The following is a 21,434-nucleotide window of genomic DNA, read 5'->3' on the forward strand; positions in this document are numbered from 1 at the left end:
TAGAAACCTGGGGTCAGGGAAATGAGTTTGCAGGCGATTGGTGTCCGAGTGAGGGAAAGAAAGAATGTATAGAGCTTTCCCTTGTTCCCCCTCCTTTCTGCCTCGTCTAAGGCTAAGTTGCTGAGGCTGGCTCTTTGATCCTTGTTGCCCTCCCTTTAGAGGGAGCGCAGATAAATGACTTATTTACAAGTTTCTCACCACCAAGTTCTGACCTCTTCAAAGCAAAGCTTCCAGCCCTCATTCTGCTGTCACAAAGTGCTGCCTGTCCTCCTACCTACCTGTGGAGTGACAGGGACCTGGCTCTGCTCATTAATTTTCAAGACCCTTCCATATGGCTCGTGAACCTGAATCGGTAGTCCCTCTGTGTGTACCATGTAAGAGCCAGCCCTGGGCTAGGCTCTGGGGGCATGAAGGTGGATAAGACATGGTTCATGCCCTCACTGAGCTTGCCGGTTAGTGGGAGGTAGACGAAGTTGAAAGACGGTGTGATCTGTGCCATCGGTCAATTCAAAAGTGAAATGATTCCAGTAGAGCTAGCAGCATTAGTAACATTAACATCAGTGGTTCCAGAATGAGCCACATTTTTCAAATACCACTTGTGTGCAAATAGAGAAAACAAATTTAGGCTGTGTCTAAAATTTTTCCTATTTTTGAGAGCATGGTCTCATCATAATTAGAATGCATAATTGATTATGTTCGTAATTAAAATGGATGGTTTCACCTCTCATATGTTCTGATGCATTCGATTTTCAGAGAGGGAAGGTGCAGGGAGAGGTACCTGTTTGAGAGGTATTTCTGCCTGCTTACATTACCTTCCTAACATTCTCTTGCACCACTTGAACTTCAGCACATAGAATGACCCCACCGTCTCATTTTCCTTCCACTACAGTATCTAAATATAAAAGAGGACTGCAATGCCATGGCTTTCTGTGCTAAAATGAGGAGCTCCAAGAAGACCGAGGTGAATCTGGAGGCCCCCGAGCCAGGGGTGGAAGTGCTCTTCTATCTTTCGGACAGGGAGCCCCTCCGGCTGGGCAGCGGGGAGTACACGGCAGAGGAGCTCTGCATCAGGGCCGCGCAGGAATGTTGTGAGTACAAGCATATTTCCAGGGGACGCCGTCCTGCAGGCAGATCCCGGGGTCTCTGCCCCCAGGAGCTCTGCTGAGTGGAAAGAGGTGTGGGCTCCGTGAGGCAGGGGTTCTGCCCTGCCTCTGCTACTTACTTGCATTTGACCGTAGGCCAGTGATTTTAATTCTGGGAGTTTCACTTTTCACTTTCTTCATCGTAAGGTGGCTTATTCCTGCTCTGTCACTCATGAGCTTGTGGTACCAAGGAATGATGCTTGCCTTCTGTGGAGGCTCAGTTTTTATTTCCCCTACCTCTAGGAAATTGGAATAATATCAGCACTAGATGAGTAATAACAGCTAGTACAAAGTTACAAACTCAGTAGCGGCATCTCTCAATATCTGAATGATTGTTCAAAACTTCTTCTGAAAAGTATGACCCATCCTTCTGCCACTATAATCTGCTCCCTCCTCATGATGCTGACTTGAAGTGAGAAGTTGAGTGTCACTTTGTGGCTTGGTCACAATGCCAGGTTGTGAAAGGGCAGTGAGGCTGTGAACAACATGGTCTTTTTTTTCCCCGCCAAGTGAGCCTTTTCTGACTTAAGTTAGCTTGTTGCTCTCAGAAGGTGAGAAACCAAACTGAATAACAAAATGAAGCCCCCTTAGTTATCCTTTGACCTTGGGATCAGTGACAGTTTTTGTCTACCTACGTTTATGTGTGACTAGTAAAGTTAAATCATAGAAACTTAAAGATCCGATCCACTGGGATTGTGGTGATAGTTGTGTAACTGTAAATATACTAAAATTCACTGAATTTTACACCTAAAATGGGTAGTCTTTATGATCTGTAAATCATATCTTAATAAAGCTGTTTTTAAAACTCAACTTATCTTATGATGATGACTAGGAATGATGGCAGACAGTCTGATCCATGCTTTGTTTATATCATCGTTAGCCCTCAGAACAGCTATGTTGGGATAGTATAGATACTTCAAGAAATACCTACCTAGTTTGTGATACAGCTTGTCTAGAAACCCATTTTTCTTTTTTTATATATGTCTCTGCCTCAAACGCTTTAAATACCAGAGTTCCAATAAAAGGGAAGAGTGAGGGGTAGGCCCTTATTAACTGAAAATGACACTGGATAAAATTGGCTGAGCTATGTAGATTATGAGGGGGAAAATGTATTAATCTTTTAAAGTTATTTTGACTAGATAGCAAAGTATCTAAGGAACCAGCTTTAGACATTACCTTTAAAAGTGTTTGTAATTAGCAAAACAACTGGATGTAAATTAGTGCTTCTAATGTATTTTTTTAAGGTGTTGTGTTTTTTTTCTCTTTTCCCTTGAGGTTTGGTTTATAGTATTTATTCTGTTAGTGCTGCCATGGTGTTTGTACAGAATTGTTGGACTGCAGTTAATGAGAGAGCAAGGGGCTGCTGCTACAGGCGACGAGGGGAGAGCCTAAGTCCGCGGGTAGACGCAGCCCCTGAGCCTGCTGTAGCTCTGGGCTCAGGGCCAGTCAGTGTGGGGCACCAGCTTCTAAGCCCAGTCTGGAGAGAATGAGTGGGCTCTTTGATAACTGACTCGGGAATGTTGCAAACATTTATTAGTTTTAAAAGTATATGAGTACGGAATGCCACATATTCTTATAGCTCTGGTTGTTATTATAGTAAGTGCTATTTGGAGGCAGTATTGTTTTCTTCCCTGTTGTCCACTCAATATGTGGTCAGTTTTTGTTTTTTCAGCTCTCATTATTTTACTTCCTCAGTAGCTCTGTCTTGGTTTGAATCTTAACTCTGCATTAGCCGAGAAGCCTTGAATCAGACTAAATCTCAGGAGGCCACAGTTTCTTCACCTGTAAAATGGCAAAAACATTAATTACCTCATTAAGTGTTAGGAGGGTTAAAAGATAATTGGTGTAGAGTGTGTTAGCCTGATGCCTGACACTTAACCCTCAGTAAACGTTAGTGGTGTTGCTACCTTTTTTCAGTACTTTTGTATAAAAAGCTGTCTTTGATCATCCTCTTTATAAGTACGAATATTATTAGAATCAGACCTGTGGTAGAATACAGATTCATGACTACAAATAAATTATGCTTCAATATGTACGTGTCAGTTCACATTCAAATCTGCCTACATATGAAGAGAGGCTGGGTTTCCAGGCCAGTACAGAAAGGCCAATTCATGAATGAAAAACTATAGTATAACTAAAACATAACCTTAACAATACTGGATCTAAAACTCATTTGCTTTTGTTCCCAAGGAAAAATGCTCTTTGAAGTTTACCCTATCTTCTCTGGGGGAGTGACTTCTGAGGGGTTAGTCCAGATACCTTGAGAGGCAAGAATTGAGGACTTTCCAGCGAGAGGGGCATCAGGATGCCAAGGCATCTGTTGCATCTTCACGCAGTATGTGCACTGGAGAGAGTTGGTGCCTAAACAGACAGGCAGGGCCGATGAGGGTCCCTGTCAGCGTCAGTCTCCTTTCAGATGTCTGTTTTGGGAAATGTGGATTACCTTAGATTTCCATATATTTTTTAGTTGACTGTATCTTAGCTTGAGGCCTGGCCATGCATGAAAATATCAGTCATAATTGATTATGTGCAATCACCTTCTTCCCTTCCACCATGCTTTTAGATTGCAGGCCTGTGTAATTTTAATTACAGGCTCAGAAGTAAGTGGAAAGGTGCTTTCCTGGCTTCATAATCTCCTTTATCTTTTTAATTGTTCTTGTATCAAAGGAGGCAGTTGGTTGGGGTGGGAGTTAAGCATATATCTTGTTAGTTGGCTACTAATAAGAAATATTTATGATAACTATACAGAGTACTTAAGAAGTATATTTATTATTAATGGTGATAGATTTTTATTACTGACAAAAATCACTTTGGTTATTTATTCTAACACATGATTTCGTGTGCTACTGCCGGGAACTTGGCATGTTTAATGCATAATCAGAGTGTGTTAGAATTGTTAAAATATTTCTGTAGGAGATGGATTGGGGATTTCCCATACTCCAGGAATGTTTCTGGGATTAACAAGGTGCACGTTGGTGGGATCTGGGAACGTCTGGGCTGGCATATTTTTTCTTTTAGGCAGGATTTGTTAAGACTGTCATAGACAACGTGATGAGAAATCATTAGACTTTTATTTTAAAATGGGTTTAATCTGGTTTGCCAGGAGCTGCAGTACATATTCCTGGGGAGCCATGGTTCTTAATTATCATGATTAAAACTGCCTGACTGAACATGGTTGGAAGTCATATTTGCCCTAAGATGATAAAAACGTGACCTAGATTCTTCAGATAAGAGAATTCCTTGTCTTTGCTTATGGCGTGCTTTGGAAACAGATGGCTTAATGTATCTATCTTTAATTTTCTAATATGTTCTTTATTTAACCCCAGGTATCTCTCCTCTGTGTCACAACCTCTTTGCTCTGTATGATGAGAACACCAAGCTCTGGTATGCCCCGAATCGCACCATCACTGTTGATGACAAGACATCGCTCCGGCTCCACTACCGGATGAGGTATGGGTGCCTGTCTGGCTTCCTCTTGCGGGGGGGGGGGGGGTAATGACAGTTAGCCTGGAGCCCTGAGTCACTTACTAAGAAGATTTGTAGTCATTTTGTAATTGGTAAGTTTTGTATTTGCTTGGTATGAGAAAAGACTTTTTCAGTATTTGAAATAGAAGATGAATTTGATCACCTTCTTCTGGCACATTTTAGAAAAGACATCGTTATGACGCAGAGGGTATTTTGCATAGAGTTAGTATCCTACAGCAGAGTTTTTCAAGTGGTGAGTCATGGTTATGAATTTAATTTAGTGAGTTTGTTTAAATTTGTTTAAAAAAAGAAACAGGCGAGAATAGGTAATATCAGCATATACATCTATCTTAATAATATTGTTTTTTCACAACTTCTGTTTGAGATATGCAAGTGTATATACTAGGTCATGATACAATAAACTATTTCTTATTAAAAGTTGCAGCTAAAGAGTTTGAGAAACTCCGCTTGAAGTGGTTCTCTAGAAATTCTAGGTTGGTCTTGCTCTCAAGGGGTAGATGTTTTGATCCACTTCCTAAGGAATTTTGTCTAGTGGGTGGGACTCTAATTTTTCTCCTGATGGGTCCTTGCCTCTTCTCCTATACTGTAGACTTTCTTAAATGTCACATGGTCTCCTGAGGTGGCATAGACAGTCAGTATTCCACTGTAGTCTCTTGAGTTTATAAGCCCATTTGCTCTGTACCCAGAAGTGAAAATAGGTTTGTTGGATACTAGTTAAGCAGACGTGAATGTGTATTTAGCAAAGGAGCTTATAAACAGTGTGAATACTTTTTGAAAAGGATCTTAATTTACATAGATATTATGAGATCAGTAGATTCGCTCAGGTGCTAACAGAATGTAGGGACCTGCTGGAAAAGCCCTCGGGGATCTCAGAGGCTCTCTCCAGTATTTTGGCTGCTGTTTCCTTTGGGAAGTTGGTAGAGTTGTTAACATTCCAGAATGGCCTGGATGCTTTTCTCAGCAGCAGTTGAACCAGATCTGTTTTCTTTGATAGTCATACTAGGGCTGACTTTTTTTTCTTCTTTCTGTACTCACCCCAGGTCTCACCTTAAGGGGAGAGGTGTGTGGCATGTGAGATTTCACGCCCCAGATTTAGGGAAACATTCACCCCACCCAGCTGAGCCTTCTGACTATATTTGGATTTGTTTTTCAAAGTGTAATCTTGCTTTCTGTGGCCTGGGGGTTGGCTCTGTGATCCAGCATTGAAACGTGTCTTTGCAGCTGGCAGTCTAGGTAGGGGGCATGTCACTGAGTTCTAGTCTTTTCCTGTAGGTCTCTCCAGTTGGCTCAGAATCTGGAATGGTAGAATTGGGGACTTGGACGAGACCTGAGTTTACCTAATTCAACTATTGCAGTTGTTTAGGGGGGAACTGATGTCCCAAACAGAGAAGTGCGTTACCCAGTTACACACCTAGTGAATCCTCTTATCAGCCCCAGAGCCCTTCTTGAGACTTTGGTCTTTGTTAACTGTGTGAGTCCCTCGCTCGCCCTTAAAAGCTGTCTTTGCCTCCTCCCTGTTCTGTTAGCTGCCAGGAAGTTCTGGGTTACTTCGTTTTTTGGCACCTTGACTTTGTACCTGACATTGCGCTTCAACAGGATATTGCTTTGTTACCACAGGCTCTTTGAACTTGGAAAAAAAGATCCTACCCTAAGCTAAAACATTTGCATTACAACAAACTACAAAAACTTTGAAACCTCACAATCTCACCACTAAAGAAGGTGTAATATGAAAACAAATGTTAGTGACTATTTCAGTGGAATCCCAGCTCTATTTTGGGAAATACTCTGTGCTTCAATTTTAATTTTCTGTTTTTAGATAATGCTTTTAATAGTTATTGTTTTATAATATATCTTAATTTAAGATAAGCCTATACTTTATTCCTTTTTTAAGGAAAAAAATGTTTTCTTTTTCATTCAAATGAATTTCACTATCCATTAGTAAAGTTCTACAGAAATGTAAGGAGAATTTGTTGTGTATACTATCTATATGTAAACTTAGAATATGCAGCCATCTGTAATATAGTTTTCTCAAAAACTTGCAAGGAAGGCATATGTCCTTGACAGGTCTATCTGTTTATCTCTGTCTCCCTCCCTCTTCCTTCCGATGTCGTCCATGCCATTCTGAAAAGGAATTTACGAGGCTGTTTGTACTACATGTATTTATGCCATTCTTTATTTTTTTCCATTAGCATATTCTAATACTAGGAATTTGTGTGTGGCCCAAGTTTGATGAACATCTTGATAATTAATTTTAAGAAGGAGTGTAGAGCATCTTTTCATGCGTCTGTTGGCTGGCTGGATGTCATCTTTGGGAAAATGTTCATGTCTTCTACCCAGTGTTTAATTGGATTATTTGTTATGTTGTTTTGAGTTTTAGAAATTCCTTATTTTGGATATTAGTCTCGTATTGGATATGTCATTTGCAATTATCTTCTCCCATTTGGTAGGTTGTCTTTTCGTTTTGTTGATGGTTTTCCTTGCCTCTGCAAAAGCTTTTTGTTTTGGTGTCCTCTCTCAGTAGTTTAATTTGTTTTTGTTTCCGTTGCCTCAGGAGACCTATCTAGAAAAACGGTCCAGTGGCTGATGTCAAAAGAGATGACTGCCTGTGTTTTCTTCTAGGAATGTTACAGAATTGTTGAATCATTGTATTGTATACCTGAAACTAATAGAATACTGTATGTTAATTACATTCAAATTTAAAGTGTAGAGTTTTTTGGGACACCTGGGTGGCTCAGTCTTTAAATGTCTGCCTTCAGCTCAGGGCGTGATCCCAGGGTCCTGGGATCGAGCCCCACATCAGGCTCCTCTGCTGGGAGCCTGCTTCTTCTTCTCCCACTCCCCCTGTTTGTGTTCCCTCTCTCACTGGCTGTCTCTCTCTCTCTCTCTGTCAAATAAATAAAATCTTTAAAAAAAATAAAAATAAAAAAAATTGTAGAGTTTTTGTCTTCAATGTACCTTCTAGTTTTGTCTTACTAGGACCAAATTAGGAAGGTGTTGATTTTGGTGTAGTTACAGAGTTAAAGGTTTTTATTTTTTGTTTCGTCATGTTAAGTAGAAAGCTGTCAGCCTTTGACCGTGGGCAATTTCTAGAGAGCCAGCCTTGTTTTAGGCTCTGCTCAGCTGTTACTAAAGGAACAAAGCTGCACATCAGTGTGATTCCCTCAGCTTCATCCTGTCTGAACATCTTGCCAAAAGATTTCCAAATCAAAGCTGGTCCCACAGGGCTCAGATAACAGCCTTGAAGAATGTGTTTGTTCAGAGCCGATTGAAGATCGTGTTCTGCCGAAAGAGGGTATGTTGGGCCGTTGGCTTTACCAGGTCGGAGGACTCTTTCTCATAGAGACTGAGCGGGATGTGGCAGAAGAGGACCATGCCTTGGACAGGTTCAGGGAAAAGCTGTCTTCAGCTTCTCTTTCAAACAACCTCCTCCATCCTGGAGATCCTTTTACCCCTTTCCCAGGTGACTTTTCATATTGTACATGATTCTCATTTTCTCATTACCACCGTCCTCCACTGCCAAACAGAATTTACCTGTCTGCATGCCTTTCTGTGAGAGCCCTGCTTTGAATGTTTGTGTAAGGAGTGCCTGACACAGGGTAAATGTTCAGAATCTCTTAACTACTGTCTTCATTAGTAATTAAGACAGTAGAGCCTTTCACCTGTCTCCTTCCGCGCAGACCCCCTGGAACGTCTAGTAGATGTCTTCTTATTGTGTGAATGACAAAAACTCTCTGTTTTGGACTTGACTTGGTAGCCAGAGGAGTTGGCTGTGTTCTCATGGATTTTTTTCTGCCCTGTATTTGCGCAGTTGGTAGAACCAGTTCACCTCTTATTTTCTGCCTACTTGGGATCGCTGATCCGGAGTCGTCCTGTCCTGTGCTCTGTTCTGTCCTTGAAGAATAGACTCCTCAGTCTGGAGACAGCATAAATATCAGCCTCTTCATCGGCTGATAGCCTCAGGCTTCTGCTGTTACCAGGGCCTGATCCCCTCTCACATAGAAGGGCTACAATTCCAGAGCTGTGGTTCATGCTGTACACCGGCTCCATGGATATGTGGCTTTTTTTGTGTGTGAGAAACACCAAAGCCCACTGTCAGATTCTCAGTCACTTTCATAAATTATAGGGAAGATGGGCTGTATAGAATTCATGAAAGTCTTAAAATGTTAATTTTACTTTTTTTTTTTTTAAGATTTTATTTATTATTTGACAGAGATAGAGACAGCCAGCGAGAGAGGAAACACAAGCAGGGGGAGTGGGACAGGAAGAAGCAGGCTCATAGCAGAAGAGCCTGATGTGGGGCTCGATCCCAGATCGCCGGGATCACACCCTAAGCCGAAGGCAGACGCTTAACCGCTGTGCCACCCAGGCGCCCCTAATTTTACTTTTATAGTAACTTCCTTATCTGTCCTTCCCTTTCCATGTTAATTGCAGCTCCTCGAACTTGTTCGTTCATTTATTATTCATCCAACAATTACGTGTGAAGCATCTGTTGTATGCTAGGGGATTCAGTGCTGAGCAAGACAGCTGAGGCCTCTACCCCCACAGAGCTCACAGGATTGTCCATAGCATCTGCTTGTCTCAGCCTCTCTCATTTCAGTCCATCTCCCATGGGGCTTTCTTCTGGGGTGGGCGGTGGGGGGGAGAGGGATCCTGCCTCACATGGGCTAGCTTTGCAGTCTCCTCTGCCAGCTGTGTATGTCCGGGCTCTAAAGCCTGGCATTTATTTATTCCGGTCCCAGCTTCTCTTCCCAGCCCTTTCCCCTTTCCTGCCACCTCCCCTGGCAGTGGAGGGCAGTTTCTCCCTCCTTTGGCACCTCATCAAAGACTCTCTTCTGTCCAGGGACAATTTATCTATTAGGCACAGTGCCTAGGGCTCATAATATTATTAAGAACTCACAAAAGTTTTTTAATTTCTTTTAAAATCAGAGAAAAATTGACTATAATCCAGCCTGGATTATATTAATCTCTATATCAACACAGATGTAAAATATAACTTTAATATTTTTTTATGAAGGAAGGAAAAACTATGGGCTCCATGAAAGTCACAGTGTCATCCTACTTATGAGACGTGCCCCTTGTATGTTACTTTATTGCTATTGTTGGATTTAACCAATTGCTATATACACATATAGACAAGGAACTCCAGAGCACTAGGGACTATGCCCTTCGAATCCCAGCCTGGCACAGGGCCTGGTGTGTGCAGGCTTTGCAGATACAGCTCAGTGACAGATGTCTTGAGTTTAGTGGTAGCACTTTTTGGGAGGAAATTTTATTTGTTACTTCTTCATGCCATAGTTGTTTTTTGTTAGCACATGGGCATGTCAAGGAAGAAAGACCCGGGTACCAGTCTGTAGCCCAGAGATGGGCTGGACCAGCTTGGCTCGATCAGTTTCACACATCCCAGAATTCACTGTGTTTCTCTTATAGGTGGCAGAGGCAAGTAGTGGTTAAGAGAACCAGCTTCTGGTCAGGTCACCTAGCCTCTTGGAACCTTAGTTTTCCTCATCTGTAAAATAGAAACAGCAGAACCTACCTTGTGCAGTTGCTGTAAGGATGAAGTGGCATGAAGTGCTTGTTAATTTCACACCACTGGAAGCTGATGCTTGTAGTAGTGCTCGTGTATTTCTTCTGCTTTAACTCTATTCATTGTAAGATAAACTATCAATTTAGTAACAGTGGTCTGGGAAATAGGAAACACTGCCATATTAACTGTACATCTTGACTATATAAGGAAACTAAAAATTGTTTGAACAGAAATGTTGAAATGTGCATAAAATAGGTCTTGGATTCAAGGCAGGATGGCATTATTAAAGGTGAAGGGAGTGGCTGGGCCAGCTCTGGTTCTAGTCAGCTGTATTTTCCTATTTAGGAAGATGTGGTGGAAAGTCACTTTATCTCCGAGTCATAGACAGGTTCTGGCAGGACACTCTTCACAGAGTGCTTGTAAGAGTGAAAAGAAAAAGGACTTTATCACCAATGAAGTGCTCCACAGCTGAAAGATTGGTCTGTCTGTCTGCTTGCTTTTCAGGCAAGTTTAGCTTCCAGCACTGAGCACTCTGGGTACAAGCAGGACACCTCTCCCATGCGTTCCGAGGTCCCCTTTCCCAAAATTGGCACTTATTTTCCTGCCTTGCAGATTCTATTTCACCAACTGGCATGGGACCAATGATAATGAGCAGTCTGTATGGCGACATTCTCCAAAGAAGCAGAAAAATGGCTATGAGAAAAAAAAAGTCCCAGATGCAACCCCTCTCCTTGACGCCAGCTCTCTGGAGTATCTGTTTGCTCAGGTGAGAAGTTTGGGCCCAGGAGAACCTGCAGTTCCTGGGATGGGGGAGGCATTGCAGGCTTCCGATTCCCTTGGGCAGCTGAACTAGGTGGTAGCTAGGGTGTTTTTGGGCCTGCTCTGTGGGCAGTCCTTGCCACCCTCGCCCTTGCCCGAGATGAGGAGGAGAAAGGCAGCAATTCAGTGGCCCAGGGGGCTGGGTGTCCCACCTGTGGGTTTTCAAGGTTTCACTTTGTCGCTATTCCTCTCTTTTCCCCCATTTCCTATCATTTTACTTCTCATCTGCAGTGCCTCCCGTGGAGAGAGTGGAGGGAAGCTGCAAGTGAGGGAGGGTGTAGTTCAATGGGGTGAGTGTGGGGACATCTCAGCAGTCAAAGTGACGTTCGGGGAGGAAGGAGGTGGCTGCTCTGAGTCACAGCAGTAGTAGGGTAGGAAGATTAGATGCTAGACAAAAGCCAGAAGAGAAGTTAGAGTCACCTAAATTGTATTACCCTGAGATAACCAACAGTTTTGGTGATAGGCTTCCTGATTTTGCCATACAGGTATATATCACATACTGTGTAGTTTTTTAAAATATCGTATCATTTTATAAACTGCTTTTTTATCCATCCTATTGATGATATTTCAGATGTCAATTAAAAACACAGATCTTTGTTGTTTTGATGGCTTCATAATAATTCACTCATTCAACGAATATTTACTACTGTGCACTCTTTGCCACGGTGCTGCAGATACTGTGGTGAAGAAGACAGACTTGGTCTCTGCAAGCATCAGATACAAAATCAAGTTGGATAAACAGAAAACAAATAAGCAAATAAAATGATATATAAGTAATACATAAGAATTGTGAGAAGTGCCACGAAAGAAAAAGCTTTTGTGACAGGGAATATGGGGAGAGGGTTGGATTGGGAAGATCTAATTTAAATACCAGAGAAGGTCTCTAAGGAGGTGACACCTGTACTGAATCTGGAAGAACAAGGAGTGTGCCGTTCTAAGGAAGGAGTGGGGGAAGTATTTCTTCTCCGTCGTGCACAGTGTTTCAGCAGCAGCACTACTGACGTTTTGGGCTGGATAAATTTTTGCTGTGAGGGACTGCCCTATGCATTGTAGGATATTTACCCACACCCCTGGCCTGCACTCATTAGATGCCATCCCCGGTTGTGACCATCAAAAATGTCTCCAGACATTTCCAGATATTCCCGGCAGGGTGAAATCTCCCTGGTTTGAAAACGTCTGATAGGGAGGAAACAGAATGTGGGAAAGCTCTGCGGCTGGCCAGAGCTGAGAGGGGAGTCAGCGTGGTTGGAGGAGAGGGGGGTGATAAGGAGTGAGACTGGGAAGGCCAACAGGGAGCAGATCATGTGCTTTGGTCCCGGTGAGAGAAAATGCTGGTTTGGCCTAGTGTGGTGGCAGGAGAGTTGGAGAAAAATGGGTGGATCCTCAATTAATTCTGGCGATAGAATAAATGGGACTTGCTGACAGGTTGGCTGTGGAAAGGGAGAGAATCTGAAATATCAAAGATGATTTGGGGCAATGTTTGATAGATAATGGAGTCCTTCCCTACATAGGGAAGACAGAGAGCCACAGGTTGGAAAAGGGGTGGGAATTAGGCATTCTCTTTTGGAGATACCTGTGGAGATTTCAGGTAGGAAGTGAGTATGAGGCTTTCCAGAGGGAAAGCCCTCATTTATTTGACTCATCTCCTCTTTGTGGACATTTCTGGTTTTTCTTAACTTTTCCCCACTATGCTGTCACCGTTACAGTAAGAGGTTGTGGACAACCTCCACGTGTATTTATGTGTGTATGGGATTTCTGTAAGATATACTTTCACATGTGATTTTTATGTCCCAGTTATATTCCATTTTACAGCTTTAGCTTCTGGTTGCATTTGATGCCCATTCTATATATACCTTAGGATTGGCCTTAGAGACAACAGAAATGCACAGCCCTGGGCAGATAGTGTGTTAAAAAAATTAAACGAACTGGCCATTTTCAGATCGATCATTTTTTGTTCAACCTTCCAGTTTTACATGTTCAAAGGAAGAGCATGCTGTACTTGCAAGAATAAGTATTGCATTAGAATCTGACCTTCGAGAGGCTCAGGAGTGAGTGAGTTGTGGTAGTTATATAGTGATGTTTACAGAAAACCACAGCCAGACAAAGTAGTTTCAGATTTTGTTCTGCTCTTCACACGTTGCTGGCAGAGATGGTTGTTGTTGGTCCTTAGGAGTTTATGGAAGTGAACAGTGTCTTTTTCGTACTTGAAACAAGCAGTCCTGTCTTGGGAAGAAGAGGAACTGTAGCAGTGAGAAGCCTCCATCCAAAAACCACTAAACTGAAGTCCCTTCAGGGAAAGTGAGTGTCTCACTTATGTAGAAACACTGCCCCCAGACTTCACATCTACCTCTGTTCCAGCCAGAGAAAGGCCGAAGAGTTCCATGCACTTGGTGTTAGTAAGGACCGAGCGTGGCTGTAGTGCAGTGTTGACGAACCAGAGCCCTGGAGTCACATCGAGGTTCAACTTTCCCCCGCCGCTTCCTGGGTCCCTGGCTCTCACGGCACTCTTATCTTTCCACTCGACTTTGTTTCTTATAGCTACTTGATGGTCTATATTTCTGGTTGTTTAGGCTTTCTTCTCAGCATGGACTCTCCCTGAGGTCAGGAATGCAGTCTGGCTTACTGCTATGTATCTATCTCCCCGGCACCTAGAATGACATGTGGCCCCTAATTGGTTCTCCGTGATCAGTAATTACGGAATGAGTGAGTGACGTGACTTAACCCTCGGGTACCTTTGAGTCCTCTTCCGTTAGGTAGAGGTGATGATGTTAGCAGCCACCTCATAGGGCTATTGCGAAGATTAAGTGAAACAGTAAATAAAAGGAACCTAGCACGGTGTCGAACACTGAGGTTAGGGTTCAAGAAAGGGCAGCCAGCGTTGACATCATCAGGTACTGCTTTTTAGTTTTCTTTTTTGTTTTTGAAGCGCTCACTGGCTCTTGGGATGCTGTGCACCTCCAGTAGGGAGAGGGGGCATATTTTGGTGACACGTTTTACTACTAGAAACTTCGACAACAGATGTCGATAAACTTCTGTGTGGTGGTGATATACTGTAGAATGTGGATTCCTTCCCCTTTCTCTAAATCTACCTCAGAGCAGGTGTGGTGCCCTGTCAGTCATACACCCAGTTCCCAGGCTAGGATATCTCAGGTATGTTTGCGGGATCAGTGAGCCAACCCCAGCCAGCTGTCACCCTTCCTTGCCCAGGTGCTGTCCAAGCCCAGTACGTGCTGCTGGCCGCTATCATTTATAGATAAGCCCTGAGAAGGGGCTTCACATGTTTATGCTATTCTTCTGCAGCTAACACACTGCTCAATAAGTATTTGTTAAATAAATGAATTAACCTGGGGAGAGTATTTCCTGAGCCCCTTCGTACCCAACTGTTGAGAAAGAGCTTTGGTGCCAGAGAAACTATAAATCTCGTTAGTGTCATTGCTGTACTGCTTTTCTGGGTGGCACCTCCCTATGGGGGAACCTTCCTCTCAAGATTAGAGACAGGGGTGGACTCTTGAAACTTAAGTGGTGGTTCATTTCTTCTCATCTCTTCTCCAAAGGGACAATATGATTTGGTCAAATGCCTGGCTCCCATTCGAGACCCCAAGACCGAGCAGGATGGGCATGATATCGAGAATGAGTGTCTGGGAATGGCAGTCCTGGCCATCTCCCACTACGCTATGATGAAGAAGATGCAGTTGCCAGAACTGCCCAAGGACATCAGGTAAATCTTCCTGCTGGCTAAAGAATTGATTGTGCGGACGGTGCTATTTTTATACGTCCTCACATATCTCAGTGTAACCATTGCCAGTCTTTGGCTGACCCCTGCTCTCTGCAGAGCCCAAATCTTGTTTAGAACATTTATAAAAGGTAGCACGATTGTAATGATAATAGTGTCCTGATTTTGAATGTTGGCTGATGACCTCAGAAATTTGTACTCGAGCGAAAGTTCTGGGCTAGGGATGCCAATCAGATGGGTGGCCTACGTGCCCATCCCTTGTGCCTCTGTGCATGGTGGACATTGCCATCTGTCACTGAGCTTTTTCGTTTTATGCAGGACCCGTCTTAAAATCCTTCTCAGTATGTTCGACAGGCAGCTGCTGTCATCCATAGCCTGAACCTCGAGTTCACCAGAGAGCTATGAATTTAATGTGAAGGATGTTACCTCAAGAAAATTGTATTTACTTAAAAATGTCATTCACTATCAAGTCTTTGTGAAGGAACATTCAGTGTGTAATTTCTGCCCATCTATAAAATATCTGTGTATATACCAAGGAGTTCTTATGAATGTCACGGAAGAAGCCAGTCTCATTGTGAAGAGCACGTTATTTAGAGCTGTATTGTGTGTGATAGGCAGCATGCGCCTTCTCGCAAGTTTCCTCCCTGTATCTCTTGCCCCGGAGCAGCGTGTGGCGCGGATCGCGGGCTGCTCCTCGGTGGTGCAGGATACGTGCTCTGCTGCTGCTTTCTCATTTTTCTGGGGCTTTTGCTCTCGGCACCTCCTCTTTCCTTTGTCATGAGACTAAGGTGAAAAATGACACCTCTCCTCTGATCTTCCTTTCTATTACATTAATCTAAAATGTTACAGCATTTATGGGGGATAAATTCCAAACTTTGCAGTTTTCCATGGTCATGAAACCATTTGTGCAGCAGGGATTTCCCAGTGCCAGATGCCATTTCGGGTCTGCCAGTGATAAGCAGACCAGTCTCCCCACTGGTCTGGTCCCCCGTTTGTTCTTTCCTTCGTGGGTGTTCATACGCTTCCTAACTGCCTCCTCCTAGCAGTGTATCACTTTGTTGAGACTGTTAGTCATAGATACTCCCCGTTTAGCACCAGCGTAAGGAACTGATCTTCAGCTTCCTTGTCAATCCATTTACTACATCTGTGACACTTTGACGTGGCAAACATGAGGTTTTTTGTATTTAATTAGATTTTGTGTTTTTTCCCATTTCTTACAAAAGCAACATGTGATCTTTATAGAGAAATTATAAAACAGACCTAAAAGTAGAACATACAGAACATCTGTGATCACTCTTGACACCTTTGAAGCCACTTTCTAACTGATGTTGAATCTTAATAACAGTGTATGTGAGTACCAGTGCACACAGGAACAGCGACACCAGCAAGCAAACACACAGTTAAGTCAATTTTGCTCCCTGCCTTTGTGAGCCAGAAAATTGGATGATACTTGCAGGAATTCCCATTTCAGGAAAACCTGTGGAACGTGTGCTTTTCCCTCTCTTTCAGTCCCTGTTCACCTCCATCTCCTTGTGATTAGTGCTTGTCATCTCCTAGTGCTTACTCCCTCTAAGACCCCCCTGGGAGTAGGTCCTCCTTTGTCATGGGGCAACACATGGAAGGGAGATTTATAGACTTGGGTTTGTTTCTGTACTGTTCTCTGCTGACCTGGACATGAAAGAAAGACATATTTTTCTACTTTGTTTTAGCTACAAGCGATATATTCCAGAAACATTGAATAAGTCCATCAGACAGAGGAACCTTCTCACCAGGATGCGGATAAATAATGTTTTCAAAGATTTCTTGAAGGAATTTAACAACAAGACTATTTGTGACAGCAGTGTATCTACTCATGACCTGAAGGTGAAATACCTGGCCACCTTGGAAACTTTGACAAAACATTATGGCGCTGAAATATTTGAGACTTCCATGTTACTGATTTCATCGGAAAATGAGATGAATTGGTTTCATCCAAATGACAGTGGAAATGTTCTCTACTATGAAGTGATGGTAACTGGAAATCTTGGAATCCAGTGGAGACAGAAACCAAATGTAAGTGGTGGTAGGTGGCTGATGAGAACAGACCATCATGCATCAGAACAGACCTGTTCTGTTTATCCTGTTGGGATTACCTCTTCGCATGTCCATCACCCCTGCCCACTGAGTGTATTCAGGTTAGAGACCATGTTACCATTCATCTTTTATTGTGTTTATGCAGCAGTAGATCTAAATAAGTATTTATTGAGTTCTGTAGGGAAATGGAGAAATAGAACAATAGTCTAGATAATATGTAATAATAATAATAGCAGACATTTACTGAGCACCTACCATGTACCAGGTACCTTTAAGAGCATTTTACACATATTACTCATTTATTCCTTTTAAAAAAAAAAACAAAAAACAAAACCCAGAGGGGAGTATTACCATTATCCTATTTTATAGATGAGGGCAGAGAGGCAGAGAGAAGTTAAACTTGCCCAAGGTCATAACTAACTAATAAGCAGTTGTGCCAAGAATTGAACTTAGGCTTCTGGCTCCATCAAATAGGGTAATTGATTTTGCAATTTAAAGCTGCTTTTTTGAAGTATTTGTTGGATGAGACAATGGAGCAGAGTGGTTTAAAAGCATGGGTTTTAAACCTAAATGGACCTGGTTCAGATCCTGGCTCCACTATTTATAGTTCCCTAGCTTTGGGGGGTTATTTCCCCTGTATCAGCTGCATATTATTCATCTGTAAAATGGAGATACTTACTGTATCTGCCTTGTGGAGTTGTCGAGAGAACTAAATGGCAGCACAGAGCCCAGCATGTAATAAATGTTCAAAAATTATTATAGCTGCCGTCATTGTTATGGTTATCAATAATATTAAAGTAATGGTGAGATTTATTTTCTCCTGTTTTATTCATGCTAAGAAAATATTGCCTTAACACTTAACGGAGTGCTTTTTCCTATAGAATAGGTACACTGTTAATGAGAACTTATCTAATCCTCAAAGAATCTTGTGAAATGTAAGCTCTGTTTTATGGACAGGGAAATGGAGGGTCAAATTGATGACCTAACTAGTTAATAACTAGCAGGTTATTCAAGCATGGGATTCATATCTCCTTTTGAAAGTTTCGACTTGAATGTTGTTAGGAAGTCAAGATAATCAGTGGTAGATTCTAAAATGAGAAAGCTCATGTTCTGTCCAGCCACATTTGGGAAGACATGTTCTCTGCCTGTGTTGAAACATATATCAGTCCGGAAGTGAGAGGACCTGCCTGTCTAGTGGCCAGTTATTTCCCTGTCTGAGCTTAACTGTACATTATAGTTTAATGTGAAGCGTACAGTCACTGTGCTAATTAAGGTCCCTCCCAGGTGTATAAGATCCCAAGATTCTCTGATTGGCCCCCAAACTTTGATCCTAAGTTCACATGTGCCCCCTCCCCCAATTCCTGTGTAAATTCAGGCAGGCTGGCTGGCTTCTCCTCGAATGTAGGCCCTGCCTTAGTTTTCCAGAAGCTTTAACATTTTTCACCAATAGAAAATGAGAAAGCCAACTTAACTCTGGCATTCTTATGCATCTTATCAGGTTGTTCCTGTTGAAAAGGAAAAACACAAACTGAAACGGAAAAAGCTGGAAAATAAACACAAGAAGGATGAGGAGAAAAACAAAATCCGGGAAGAGTGGAACAATTTTTCTTACTTCCCTGAAATCACTCACATTGTAATAAAGGAGTCTGTGGTCAGCATCAATAAGCAGGACAACAAAAAAATGGTAAGTTTGCTCCGGAAGCAATTCTGTCTGGATCTGGTATGAGAGGGAGACTTCACGGAGGACAGGGATGTGGCACATGCTTTGCAGGGTTCCTGTCCCAAAGAGAAAATCTGATGACTGGCTCTCTTTCCTCCTTAAGCCAGAAATCCCTCTTGCTGACACTGACATTATCAGTGCAGGGTTTTGAGTTACACTGGGATGTTCCAGTGCCTTTCTTTGGTCTGGCAGATGGGTCTCTACTTCAGGGCTTGCTGCCCTCCCAAAGACGTTTCAGCATAAATATTTAATTCACAAAAGTGAGTGGATTTGAAGGAAAAGGAGATCGGTGAATGTTAGCTTTTCCCCCCAAGGACTCCTTTGGCCTCTCTTCCGAGTTGAGGGCTTCATCTGGGCTGAGGTCGGTGGGAAGCCCCGCTTTGCATTTCAGTGGACTGTCACGCTGGTGGCTGTGGCCACAGTGGCCGTCCTCGGTATGGTGTCGGGCACACCCAAGTGACTCTTGGACAGAGGAAGGGGTGTTCAATCTCACTTCCTCTTTTTTGGTATCACTTAAGGACATCATCTAGACAGGCAGGCCAGTTTGGGCAGGAGAAGTAGGAATGCTGCCAAAATAAACATGTTTGTGTTGGGGAAGTCATGGCTGGCGGCACGTGGAGAGGATGGGCAGCCTAGGCAGGGCACTCACAGAGTGAAGGTAGTCAGCACCAGGGAAAGACCATGTTTTGCCCGATTTGGTGAAAACTGTGTCAGAAGGATAACACTTGGGCGCCTGGGTGGCGCAGCGGTTAGGCGTCTGCCTTCGGCTCAGGGCATGATCCCGGCGTTATGGGATCGAGCCCCACATCAGGCTCCTCCGCTGGGAGCCTGCTTCTTCCTCTCCCACTCCCCCTGCTTGTGTTCCCTCTCTCGCTGGCTGTCTCTATCTCTGTCGAATAAATAAATAAAATCTTTTTTTAAAAAAAAAAGAAGGATAACACTCAGTGTTGGGAATGAATCTGGTAATCTGGTTTAGAACAGATGACCACCCTGTTCATCCAGAGTAAGTGGCCTTTATATACCTTTTAATTAATTAATTAAAAGATTTTATTTACTTGACAGAGACAGCCAGTGAGAGAGGGAACACAAGCAGGGGGAGTGGGAGAGGAAGAAGCAGGCTCCCAGTGGAACAGGGAGCCCGATGTGGGGCTCGATCCCAGGACCCTGGAATCATGACCTGAGCCGAAGGCAGACACTTAACGACTGAGCCACCCAGGCACCCCTTTTTATACCTTTTAGAAAGAAGTTTGGCAACACGTACTGAAAGCCTTGAAAATATTTATATATCTCTCCATTTGGCAACTTAGGTCTATTTCCCAGAAACAATGAGAGATGAAGCCAGTGGTATGTGAATGAGTATGTTTGTCCCCGTGGAATTTATAGTGTAAAAATACTGAAAATTACCCAAGTATATCATAATAGGCAAATGGTAGGATATTCTACCTGAGTAGTAAAATATATAAACAATCGCTAAATTTTTTTAATAATCTGGAAAAATGCTTTATAAGTGGAAAAAAGCAGAATATAAAACTCTCTATAGAACAGTGCCAGTTTTGTTCAAAACATTTTAAAAGGTCTGCATATACATATACACGCTCTTAGAAAAATCAAATATTAACATCTGTCATTTGTGATGGGATTATGAATTATTTAAATTTTTTTTTATTCTCCTAACCCCCCCCTTAACAATAAACATAAGTTAATTTCATCAGGAAACTGTAGTGAAAAATAAAGTGAAGGGAGAAGAAGAGTCCAGATAGATGTTAGTGGGAAGATGGAGATGGAGGGAGGGAGAAGGTCGAAATGAGTGCTCTTTATTCAGTGTATTATAGAGATAGGGCCGGATTATATGTGGTGTCCGCAGGATGTTCCTTAGTCCTTACAAGAATCTTAGATGTAGGCATTTTGGCTCTGTTTCCAGAGCCAAATTGGAGACCATAGACAGGTGTAGACACTCGCACAGGGTGACAGAGTGAGAAAGTGGCATCTCCAGTTCCAAGGCATTCTCTTCCCCAGAGACTGCAGTGAGGAAGAGCTTGGCACACCCGTGATCTGGCTCTTCAACACGGTCAAACCCGAAGACGCATAGCAGAGGAGGAGAAGCAGCAGCCAGCTGGTACAGTGTGTGTGAGCCTGCCCCATCCTGTCCTGGCTGAGAGTCCAGCCTGGCACCCGGTGGCACACCTGTCACCTCAGTCCGAGCCCACTCGGAGCACATGGGCTGGCGAGGCTGTGCCAGTTGCAGAGCTGTGTAGGGATCAGGAGGTAGGCAGGGTGAAAGAACTGCTTGATCTCCCCGTGACTTGATTTTCTTTACAAACACGAGCTCCTACTACGTGCCAGGCACTTCCCATTCTACATGCTTTACAAATGTAAACTCTTTCCATTTTCATTGACCTTAGAGATGGGTGTATTACTGTCTTCATTTTACAGAGGTGGAAACTGAGGCACAAAAAGCTTAGGTAACTTGCCCAGGGTCACACAGCTCTTAGGTTAAACCATTCGAAACGGCCAGTATCCGACAGTTTGTGACCTGTAAAAAATGATGATTACGTGTGCATAACTGTAATAGCGAGTGGAGATACTGTGATTTGAGCCCACATAAACTGACACCAGAGCCTGTGGGTTAACGCTGTGATGCTTTTTCTTCTTTATCTCGGTCCCCTGTCCCTTCCCAGCCATGAATTTCCAAGCCCTTTGATCAGACAGTATTTTGGCTGCTGGTCTTTCAGGAAAGCATGATGGTAGCATGTTACCAAATTCTATCTTGATTAATCTCTCCTCTCTGCCTCTTCTTGACGTCATCCATTTCCATTTAGACTTCTGTTCTAGGGAACTTAAGTGCTTACGTGGTCTTGCTTTGTCGTGTGATTGGGTGAAGGGCTGCCCAAGCCAGCCTACCCTGCATTTGCTGTACGGGGAGCTGCGGGTGGATGG

General features: G+C 43.1%; 1 protein-coding gene across 6 annotated transcripts in view; it reads left to right on the forward strand.

Moving 5' to 3' along the window:
• The window catches only part of JAK1 (Janus kinase 1), a 156,688-nt gene that overhangs the window by 108,730 nt on the left and 26,524 nt on the right, over window positions 1–21,434 (forward strand). For all 6 annotated transcript variants that reach the window (XM_048220461.2, XM_048220462.2, XM_044383777.3 and 3 more), the window contains 6 exons: window positions 890–1,088; window positions 4,469–4,592; window positions 10,765–10,918; window positions 14,526–14,689; window positions 16,414–16,756; window positions 18,276–18,461. In XM_048220461.2, the coding sequence (XP_048076418.1) occupies window positions 890–1,088; window positions 4,469–4,592; window positions 10,765–10,918; window positions 14,526–14,689; window positions 16,414–16,756; window positions 18,276–18,461 (1,170 nt within the window). The remainder of the gene's footprint in view (window positions 1–889; window positions 1,089–4,468; window positions 4,593–10,764; window positions 10,919–14,525; window positions 14,690–16,413; window positions 16,757–18,275; window positions 18,462–21,434) is intronic.

The sequence above is a fragment of the Ursus arctos genome, unplaced genomic scaffold (assembly GCF_023065955.2).
Source record: "Ursus arctos isolate Adak ecotype North America unplaced genomic scaffold, UrsArc2.0 scaffold_12, whole genome shotgun sequence".
Classification (NCBI taxonomy): domain Eukaryota; kingdom Metazoa; phylum Chordata; class Mammalia; order Carnivora; family Ursidae; genus Ursus; species Ursus arctos.